The sequence below is a fragment of the Corvus kubaryi genome, unplaced genomic scaffold, assembly GCF_017639235.1.
Source record: "Corvus kubaryi isolate FWS band 111438036 unplaced genomic scaffold, C.kubaryi_AGA036_p1.0 133, whole genome shotgun sequence".
In the NCBI taxonomy this organism is placed as follows: Eukaryota; Metazoa; Chordata; class Aves; order Passeriformes; family Corvidae; genus Corvus; species Corvus kubaryi.
Genome location: NW_024580667.1, coordinates 10,423,621 through 10,435,114, shown reverse-complemented (window position 1 = coordinate 10,435,114; position 11,494 = coordinate 10,423,621). Strand labels below are relative to the sequence as shown.

Sequence of the window (11,494 nt, the reverse complement as noted above, 5' to 3'; positions counted from 1 at the left end):
GCCCCATGGTCTTGCGGGGGCCGTGGGGGAGCTGCGGGGGCCCCGGCGCGGCGCTCGCTCTCCTGCGCGCCCTCCGCACTAGGATGTTGCGGCAGGTCTTGCACAGGGGGCTGGGGACGTCCTTCTCCCGGCTCGGCCACTTCGTCGCCAGCCACCCGGTGTTCTTCGCCTCGGCGCCCGTTCTCATCTCCATCCTGCTGGGCGCCAGCTTCAGCCGCTACCAGGTGGAGGAGAGCGTGGAGCACCTCCTGGCCCCCACGCACAGCTTGGCCAAGATCGAGAGGAACCTGGTGGACAGCCTCTTCCCGGTGAACCGCTCCAAGCACCGGCTCTACTCTGACCTGCAGACGCCTGGGAGGTACGGCCGGGTGATCATCACCTCCTTCCGCAAGGCCAACATGCTGGACCAGCACCACACCGATCTCATCCTCAAGGTAACCCCGGCGGGTCCCCCGGCCCCGAGCATCGCCACCCCGTCTGGCTCGGCGCCCCGCTCCCCGCACCTGCCCGCCGGCACGGACCCGCCCGCGCATGCCGTGCTCTGCCCGCCCGGCACGGGCGCTGCCACCGCAGCTCCCCGGTCACCTCCCTGCAACAGTTGGGACGCCAGCCCGCCGCGGGGAGCCGGCACCGCGCTCCCCGCCAGCGCCGCAGGCTCCGCTCTCTTCCTCCTTTTTTTTTTTTCCCCTCATCTTTTTTTTTTTCCCCGTTTTGCTTGTATTTGCTTTGGGTGAGCGAGAAGGGCAGTCTGACTAGCTTAAATAATTTTTCGGTGTCTCTACTCGCGTGGCAGTTGTGCTCCCGGCTTAAGGCGTCTCGGGCTTTGATAAACTCAAACTTAAAAAACAGTTAGGTACCAGTCAGGCTGCCGAGAATGGTTTGGGGGGCTGCTGCTGTGTCTGGACTGCACTTCTGCATGGAGAGGGGTAGCACAAAACCACCTTCTCACTGCTCATCAAGGCAAATGACATAACTCAGCAGCTTATTTTTAGTGGGTAGTGTTTTTTTCCCCTCCACTCCCAGCCCACCACCACCACCGGTTTCATAGATGAAGAGAAAATCCAGCCCAGCTATAGATTGCAGGCATGGTGCAGCCTGTGCTGCCGGTTCAAGTTAGAGCGGGCAGCATCTTCCCACTTGAGCAGCACAGAGCGTGCGAGCCACAAAGTGACAGGACATCTCACCATACCATATATCACGTCGGAAACCTCCGTTTCTTGAAGCTGGTATGCTAGTTCATACCCCAGTAGTTTTGAACAATTTTGGAAAGAAAAACAAGGAGGATAGATGCAAAAACTGAGTGTTAAGAGGGCCAAGTTCACTCAAGAAAAAGGAAAGGAACATTTGGAAATAACCAGAGGTGTGGCTAGCTCAATCCTGCACATTTTTGCTGTTGCCTTGTGGAAGCCCAGAAGATTTCAGCACTGCTTTTTTTTTCCCCCGAATGTCAAACTGTCAGCCCATATAAAAGCCAATGTTAATTATCCTTAGTCACTTCAAGGAGTGTCTCTTCTAAAACGAAAAAACAGATGCAAACACTATTGTAAGAGACTTCAGGGAGACCTCTTTACTAAACAGTGAAATAACTGTTACAGTGAATTTATTTGTATTTTATTTCCACTGTAGGCACATATAGAACTGTGGTACAGAGCCACTCAGTATTTTCTGTTTTCTTTTTGACATATTACCCAGCAGTAATGAGCAAACATTTAATGAGTGTCGACTCACTAAGTACAGTAACAGCAATGTTACTGGCAAATGAGAAAACTCCAGAGAAACGATTGTCATTCCTTCATTTTCTTGTACTGTGAATTGCATTTGCATCCAGTATGTGCACATTTACTTAGTCATAGAATAATAATGATAATGGATTTTTTCTATGTACTGCTTTCTCTAGAGATGTGTAGTTTTATCAATAGCAGAGTGACACACAAATAAATGGTACCCTGAATCTTTCCTCAAGCAAACTTCTGCATAAGATTTATCACATCAGCAAAAGAGGTATAACTTGGAAAGTTCTGTCAGTATTTAACACAGCTTCATTTTTAATAGACAGAATTCACTAACAAAATTATTCTTTTTCTTTTAGTGAGATAATGAACATCATTGCCATTTGATTGTTTAGACATTGTCAGGCATATCTGATGCATTATGTCCAACTCTTTACTTATCTACTTAATTCCAATATGCTTTGTGTAGAATAGATTAAGTGCCTTGTCCTGATTATGTTTCTGTTTGTGGGCAAAGGCAGGCTCAGGCAGCTGCCTGTCCAACCTTGTGGATGGCCCCATGGGTCAAAGAACAGCAAAACAGGAGGGAGTGCTCCTAGTTCCAAATATTGTTATATCTGTGGTGATGCAGGGCTACATCATTTTGTGTTAACAGGGCCCACCAAGGGAAGGAGAAAGAAAAAGGTGGCCATCAAGGTTTTCCTATACACATTCTGTTGCATGAAGGAGAGAAGGGAGCAAAGGCAGCCCCAGCTGCAGTCCAGAGCCAACCAACTCAAAGGACTGTGCTTGTAAATAAGTGTCCGGGGTGAAACCATAGAGTAAATCCCACTCACATTTCTGAAGCTGCCGTGTAGGCACAGTCAGGGCAGAGAACCTACATGGCACCTTTGCTTATCTTTTCTTTTCTGGAGGATGACCTCCCCAAGGGAGAGGTTTTGCTTTAGAATAAGTGTCAGGTCGGACGCTGGCTCCTCCCACATGACTGTTGCTGCATCTCCACCCACAAGCAGGAGGATGGGAGACACAGGAGGATGGTTGCCCCAGGCAGATGCTGGCTCCTGCTAGAGCACATCTTCTTGGTTTCCTTACCTGCCATATCCCAGTTCATCTGCCAAAGAAGGAAGAGAATGAGCCTTGAGCAGCTAAAGCTTCCCTAGTCGTGTGCCAAGGGAAGGAGATTTCCCCTGATTTAGGGAGAGGAAGAAGTCAGCTTCTGTTATTGTCCCTTAGTAAAGGGATACGAAGTTTTGGGCTCTGAGTGATCAAAACTGAAACATAGATGGTAGTGTCAAAAGTTAATCAGTCTAACATCCAAATCAGTTCATCATTCAATGAAATAACTCTTGTTGTGACTTCTCTAGAACACTCTGGTTAGCTCAGTGCAGTTCCTCAGGGCACGTTATTAGCCTGAGAAAGTCAGTGTTGCCAGTACTGCACGATACCTTGTTGCTGGCTGGGAAGGGACTCTGGGCAGGGCTCAGCCTCAGAATTGTCTCAGCCCAGGGCTCAGGCAGCACTCCCAGAGCAGGAGCTGCTGAAGGGCTCCCGCTGTCAGCGCACATCTGCCAGCGTGACACTGGCTGCTCCCAGGACAGCCCCAGGTCTTGCTGGACGCACAAGCTGCTCCACACAGGGTCTCTCCTCATTAGCAGAGAGGTGTGTGGCTGCCTTACGGAATAGTTTTGATTTGGAGATGATGCCGAGTACTCTTTCATTTCTTATATTTGTGTAAAAATCTCTATCCGTAGTTGCCATAGCTCCCCATAAGTGCTTACACCATTCTAGGCCTGCCATCCCAGCATTGCATTTCCAGCTGCCATAGTCACTTGCAGAAGGGAGAAATCTGAACATATCCTGAATCTCTGGTCTTGAATAGTTGTTCCAATAAAAAGCCTTGGTAGAATCTCAGATATGGGAGAGATGCATCCTGAGACTGAGATATCGTGGGAGGACAATAATGAAATTTTACTTGCTGCAATACCTGCTCTATAGCTGAGCATAGGGAGCTGGCATCCTGTGCTATTGGTGTGCAGGATGTTTCTTCCTCAAAATTTGTCTTTCAAGGGAGAGGTAGGAGATAAAACACCTAATTGAAGAAAGTGTGCTTTTACCCCTGTATTTCCAATAAGTGCTTAGAAAAGCAAAAATAATTGGGATATTTGGTGTGGACCATCATGCAGAGGTTCAGGTGATTATATGAAGTCTGTAGAATTTGTCTAAGAAAACCTAGAATCCCACCTAAAAATAGTGTTAGAACAGCCCCCCTACCATTTCATGGTGATATTTTCACTTGCAGCAAGATACTTGTTAGGTTAAAGTCATACAGACTCATTGGGAATACAGACCTAGACAGATTTTTGAACCTCGGAAAATATGTTCTAACTTGGACAGAATTTGAGACACTGATCCTTTTGAGTCTGTTTATTGCTGTATGCTTACAGTGACTTAACTGCATTATACTAAAGACTTTTTTTAATTAAAGATTTCCCCTTTTTCGCAGAAAAATATTCTCTCTTCCATTTCCATTACTGTGTTAATAACATAGTACTAATATTTTTGTGGCAAAAACTCTACTTAAGGTATCAAGACATAAAGATGAAAAGGGATTGAAATGTAACATGCCTTACTGAAGGGGATTGTATTTGCAGTTTGCTTCTATAAAAATCTGTAGATGACAGGGGTTTTTTTCTTAAAGAAACCTTTACTAACTACAAATTTTTAGAAGTGCTTATACATTGCTCCTCTAATATAAACTGGCCATTAATCAATCTAGATAACTGACTAAATATGTATTTGTGCACACAAAGTAAAATTGGGTATTTCTGTTTAAAGACACATTTATTTAAGAACTTCATAACTTCTGATTTTGCAGAACAAAACAGTTTAGCTTCAAAATCTTGCAGACCTCATATTTGTTGGGGTTTTAGTTCCTCTTTCTGCTCCTTAATTATTCTGTTCCTGTTAACGTGTGTTTTGGCACGCTCTGTCTACGGTCCTCACGGATTTCCTCACTTACTTTGTACATGTGAGGAAATTCGTGGAGGAAACAACCATCTTTAGAAATAACCACGTTCCCTTGTCTGTGGTATTCCCAATTGCTCTGCTGTACAAACATGGCACGCTCAAACCATTATTTCCAAAGTCAGTGGAAATGGGTTGTGGTTGTTCTGCGGAGCCAAAAGCTGGGTCTGTTGCGATCCTGAGTAACGCAAAGTACCCTTTTTTTAGAAACTTTTCACTACTTCTGAATGCCTGGACACAGGCAGTCAGCTGTGGATCTAGCAATGGATGTAGTAGGTCTCCACCTTCTCTGGGTAGCTCAGGCACTAAAAACACTTCTCGGGAAACCGTCAATAGAACGTACAGTGCATTCTGCTGAAAACAAAACAAAGGATGAAGTCATGTCTTTAGAGCAAGGCTGTAAGATGAGGGGAAGAGTCCTAATACAAGAAAAACAAGGGTGTGAAAGCAGCAGAAGTGCAAGCCTGTTGTCATAGCAGCACAATGCTGCAGGGCTAAAATGTATCTTATGTGAAAACAGATGAGAATTAAGATACTCAGGTAAGATCCGGGCACAGCCATGGAAGAGGGAAGGTAAATAGCACGTTGCAAGGACAGTGTGGAAGTGTGTGCAGAAACCCCCCTGAGCTCCCGGTGTCAGCAGCAGCAGCTCCTCTGCGTGATTCCTGCAGGCAAGAGGGTTTGGTCTCTTCCGCAGGCACTGGTCAGAGCCTGGAGCAGAAGTCCTAAAGTTGGCTGTGCCTGGGAGGATGACTACATCTCACTGGTGCCCACCACACCCCTGCCCTGCTCCAGTAGCACCTGCTGGGACAGGGCCCTTCTGCTCTCCCTCCTTTTTCACTCTGTGGTGTGATGCTCCCTACAAACCCTGTGCTGCTGCCGGCTGAGCAGCCAGTGCTCGGAATGCCCAGCATCCCATGTTGCCTTGCCTTTCCTGCCTTGGAAGGTCAAACTTTGCTTCCCCTCTAACAAACAGAACACATGGAGGACAGGTGTTTTCAGTAGGTGGCTGAATGCGTTGTGTGTGCTGGGGGCATCACCCCTCAGGGAGAGCACGCAAGTGGGCAGGGCAGGCATCAGAAGCCAGGGACATCTGTGCGTCACAGCCACCGAGGCCAGGCCACCCCCAGGCAGTGCCACAGGGCTCAGGGAGAGCTGCCGGGGCTCCCCACTGACCACATTTGTACTTCCCAAAAGCTGTGACAAGGCCCTGCCTTTAAGTTGGGGTTTACAGCAAGAGAACCCCCTCTCCTGTTGGAAGATAGAAGGAGGAGCCGAGTTGTTAATTAACACCCTCATCTGTGAACTTGCAGCTATTAAGTTTTCCCTGCAGCGCAGAAGGGGTTGTTCCTCAGCCTTCTGCTGGAGGAGCTCTTGGCAAGAGCCCCCTGAAAAGCAGTATAAGGATGGAAGGGTGTTCATGGAGGCATCTGAGGTGCATGAGGAGAGCCACCGGTGGTGGAAGACACAGGAGTGAAGTTTTACTGTTTTTTCCCCATCACAAAAAATTGATCTCGTTTGCCGCACACCAGGCTGTGCAGAGGTTTCTGCTGCCCAGGTGTCCTGCCCTCTAGCAGCAGTCGTCCCAAAAAAGAGAGTGAGCTTCTCTCGTGTGAACAAATTCAGGCAGATTTACAAGGTGATTGTCAGAATTAAGATGGTATTGATTAAAAAAGCTTCTCCACTTCAGGTTAGAGAAGAAAAATCATATCTAGTGATTTTCTGTAGCTACCAAGAAGACAAATGGAAATGTAAATGCACGCACATCTGCCACTTCGAGCACTAATAGTTGTCCCTCAGTTGACAACTTGTAGTTGGAACAATTTTTAGATTTTATTTTTATGAAAATTGTTTGGAGAAAATATAAATCACTGTGTTTTGGACAGCTAAAAAAATTAGTCGCAAAAATAAATCCCGTGCATAATTAGTATCTTAGCATCTCTTCAGGAAACCTGATTGTAGGACTGAGAAAAAGAGCCAAGCTACTCATAGTGATCCTCACTGCTTGCTCTCCAGCTGTGACTTCTAATGTTTATCCCAAGCCATTAGGATCTCTTGGCTTGGTGCACGCTCGTCATCCCTCGCTAGGCTCGCATGGTCAGGAGGCCACTGCCCACTGCCCCCTTTGAACCTCTGCCCTGCACCCGCAGTCTCGGACTGACAGCAGGGCACAGCCCGGGCCAGGGGCTCCCTTGCCCTCCCCCTCAGCACCTTCTGATGAAAGTACACTCTTGAAAGTTTAATTCAGCCTATGTCTGCAGAACCCATGGTGGGGTTTTTTTGTAAATTAAGCTGGAAGCTGTGCAAGTCTTTTCTCTCTCATAACCTTTTTACGTTTTGACTGAGGCCACCTCTTGACGTAAATAAAAAAGTACACTGCAAAGGTATGAAATGCCAGAGATTACTGAGATCATAGGAAAAGTGGAGAAATTTATTGCTGTCCATTAAAGGCATTTTCTCATCTTCATTTTCCTTGGCACAAGTTACCTGCAAAAATTACTAAAAGAGTAAACCAGCTTCTCATAAAAATGAAGTGTATATTTAAAATTATTGTCTTCATCCTGCTTTCTAGTTTTTCAGTCTTGAACCCAAAACAGTGATAAAATTTTAAACAGTAATAGATAATGAGTTCAGAGCCTTCTCCGTCTTTCCTCCATAACCACAAGATCAGATATTTCTTTACTTTTTTTTAATTTTTTTTTTTAATGAAAGCTGAGACTAAAAGAAAAAAATCACAATACTTCAGGCTCCAGGACTCACGGAAAAAACAAACTTGGTGAAAATGACAGCAAAAAAAATTCTAAGAGTGGCAACACTGAGGAGCGAAGCTAATGTTGAATTTGAACCATCAGATGGAGACTGCAAGGCCAAATAAGGCAAATAATAGCAGCAACAACAAAGTAATATGGCTTTGCAAAGATGATGCTCCTGAGAGTAAAACATGTGTGTTCCAGATCATTTGCAGTGCAAGAGGACATCCATATATCCAACTAGTTTTGTCTCATTGGCCATTCATCAACTGTATGTCAAGTACAAAGTACAGCCGAGTCCTTACGATGAGTGATGTCCCTTATAAACACCACATGTCACCACTCAGCAGCAAAACCAAACATGTTTTTGAGGTATATATGATGAGCAGGAGGTAGTTGTGCACATCCTTGTGATTAAAAATGGTGTCTGTGACTGACCCAGCTTCCAAGAGAGTCAGGATGTGTTTTCATGAGCTGGGCATGGGAGCTTGTCAAAGACTGAAGGGTCCCATTGCATGTTGCTGTCGTTGTCACAGTGGCGTTTCCCTGGGAGCAAAGCTGTGCCACCAGCAAGGTGAGACCCAAGTGGGACACTGGTGGCTGGGTCCTTGTCCTCTTTGCCCAGAGATTTGATTGGGGTAGGAGATTGTGTAATGTGAGCTTAAAGGATTTCCGGGATTGGACCATTTTGCAGATGAATCAGCAGTTTCTAACCCATCCCTGCTGGGATGGGATCTGTTTCCTTCACAGGGAGGCTGCAGACTTCTTTGTTACCTGATTAAATTAACAAAATTCTGGTAATACCTGCTCACTTCTGAATGAAAGAAAGGATTTCTCAACAAAGCAAAGGCGTACAAGTTTTTCTCACCCCTTCTTGTAGCTTTCTGCATCTTTCGCAGGGACTTAAGAATAAAAACTAGTTTTGCTTTCTGTCCTGACCATACATTTCCAAGTACAACCCTTTTGCCTTCAGGCACAGCTTTGATGCCACTGCTGAAAGTTGTGCCAAGCTCTGTGCAGTCGAGAGCTGTCTCATAGAGCCCAGTGTGGGACTTGGCCATCCCAGGGCACCCAAACTGACCCTACTGCAGGGCTCTGGTTCCCAGCGTCTGTCTTCCTGTGCTGGTGGCAGAAGTAGGAGGACTGGCAAAAATAAAACAGCTTGAAGAATTTACAGCCATGGCTCCCTGAGGCCCTGGTGCAAATGGCTTAGCCCAGGATAAATGAAATGATTTTTGCTTCCTGGCATCTCCTCCTGGACAGAACCAGCTGGTGGGACAGTGCGATTTCACCACCTCCCATCTGTCAGCTGTGCCACAGGCTTAAACATGGCTTGATGTGGAGGTGTGAGACCAGTACAACCCTCACCTGGAGGTATTTGCCAAAAGGGATTTGTCTCCTGGTTGAAGCCATCTTTCCTCTCTGTCTAAAATAAATAACCAAGTGAGCATGGGACTTAAAGTAAGCAAAGACCAAGATGTTACCAAATGCAAATTACTAAAGACTATAGGAAAACACTGTTCCAGAAATCTCTTAATGTTGTGCAAGACACACATAAAACACCATTTTCGGAAGGTAGAGGGGAAGTCCAAGGAATGGTCACTGTTTAAACAATGGCGAAAGGAAGAGGTGGAAGTTCTTATTTCATGTCTGAACACTTTCAAGGACCATGTGCCACCGTGGTGAGGGAGCTTAGGTGGTGCTGTGCAGTTCTCATGCTCAATGCTCTGGCATCTCAGCAGCAAACTGATTTTTGGTTCCTTGCACTGTTAGCTAGCTGAAAAAGCTGGGAGTGATGAGCAAGCAGTGCATGTCTCCCTTCAAGAAAAACCATTCATTCAGCTTTTGTCATTCCTTTAAATTTCCCTTTCTCCCAATAGGATCAGTAAGGATAAGAACAGCTGGATAAGTGAGGATCTGGTAGTCAGTCATTTGTCCCAGAACTAGGTGCCAGGTTTATTCCAAGTATGGGTACTTGCTATTACAACCCTCTGCACCGAGGAGTGCAATATGCATTGTGCATTAGCATATTGCTAATGTTGTCCCCATCACACAACAGCCCTCACCATCAGACTGAAGTTTCCTGGAGGACCTCCTGGTGTAACATAGGCAAGCCAAACTGCAGGCTGTGCAATCCTTTGAACTCACAGGATGTGCCCTTAGTTCTTGGAGCTTCTGTTTTCTGTGGAAACCAGTCACCCAGGGTTATGAGTGTGGGTTCCAGATGTGGGTGGAAAAATCTGTGTGGCTGCAGCTGAATTCCCAGTGTGGCAGCAGAAAGGAGAGTGCCGTGGGACTGAAGCTCTCATCAGGGAAGAGGCAGCATCTGTGGCTCACAGGCTGCCACAGGCAAGCAAAGGGAGAAAGGAGAGAGAGCCTGCAGCCATGCTGCAGCACACCCCTGCCCTGCACCAAGGCAGCAGAGGGCTTTCCTAGCATCAGGTCTGAAAAAAGTGCAGATAAATTGATGTGTTTGTCTTGAGAAGGAAGTCTGGGTCAGGATTCCCAGTGCTGAATTCTTGGGCATGCTGGTACAGTTCTCAGCATACTTTGTTGGGATGGAGGGAATGGCAAGTTTTCCTCTTTTTTGGCTGCTTGCCGCCGATTTGAGACCAAGCATTGTGGCCACTGGCAAAGCTCAGGATATATCTCATAGCTGCTCTAAACTGCACGAGCTTGCAGCCAGCTCTGGGGGCTGCTCAGCTGCCAGGATATGCCAGGACACAGAACTGTCTGCCTGCGTCCCTCTCCCCCATGAAGCCTCATTGCTGAGGTGGGGTGGGCAGGTCCTCCTCACACAGTGCCCAGTCCAGCACAGCATGGCCTCAGAAGCACCAGGCCACTGCTGCAGAACAGGCTCCTCAGCCTGAAATTATCATTTCCAAGAGGAAAGGAGTGTTTTAGGTATGACATTGAGCTTCTAGCCTTTCACTAAAGATGAAGTAATAGCTGTGATAGATGAGGTTATTTTATAACCTAAATATTAAAAGAAAGTGCTTCAGGTGTGGAAGGAAGCAAATGCTGCAGTGAGGCAGGGTGGGTAAATAGCAACACACACTGTTTGATAAAAGTTGCATGTCAGTTTAGTTTCTTCTGTGTTGTGTCACTCCATAGATCCTCTCTGAAGGAGTTGTATTGTGAATGTAATAAAGGCAGGAAATTCCTTCTATTCCTCCTGGTTTCCCTCAGCTGCGCTTCTTTGTGTGACGTCTTGTTTTATAGCTGTTGTCAATGAAAACCATTCAGTAGCTTCCACTGCAAAAAAAATTTAAATCAGATATCTGTCTTTGATCCGGTAAAGCAGGGAATTTTCGCCAAACTGTAGTGACATACATTAGAATTTGTACCCCAAAACAGCAGAGCTTTGCAACCCCAAACTGAAAACCCCATAGAGGTTCATTTCTTTGTCATGTTCCTATAAATCTTTTAATTTGTTTTGTTTTAGAAGAAAGTTGTGCAAAAGACCCTAATCTGTCATATAGACAGTTACATTTGCTCTCCCACCACAGTGAAAAATTTTGCTTCTCACCATGGCCAGGTATCGTGTTCTCACAGTAATGTGAAAAGATTTGTTAGTTCAATTCATTTCTCAAAGTTATCTTTCTAATATCAGTATTGAACTGTTACTTCTGTTAAAAAAATTAAAACTCCTCAAATGTGGAAAAATACACCCCCAAGCTGCTAGAGAAACAAGTTGAGAATATAGGAATGTTGTAATCTTTGTCTATATGATGTCACATTATCCTGGGGAATGGCGGCAACATAGCTAATTTATACCCATCACAGACTCTGCAATGTAATCACAAAACAATCAGATTCATAGTACCATATAAATGATGGGGGGTTGCTGCAAATAAAGTCACTATGACTGTTTAGTTTCAACAGATGCAGGAGGTTAGCCAGGGTTATTAGGCATTTTTTCCGTTGCCCCCAGATGAGTGTATAAGCTCTACTGCTCTCCTGTACACTGTCTTCTATTTCTTTAAACAG

At 45.8% G+C, this 11,494-nt stretch overlaps 1 protein-coding gene across 1 annotated transcript in view; it reads left to right on the top strand.

Moving 5' to 3' along the window:
- Positions 1-5: 5 nt before the first annotated feature.
- Positions 6-11,494, top strand: part of PTCHD1 (patched domain containing 1) — a 36,035-nt gene continuing 24,546 nt past the window's right edge. The window contains exon 1 of the mRNA XM_042036129.1: positions 6-434. Within this exon, the coding sequence (XP_041892063.1) occupies positions 6-434 (429 nt within the window). The remainder of the gene's footprint in view (positions 435-11,494) is intronic.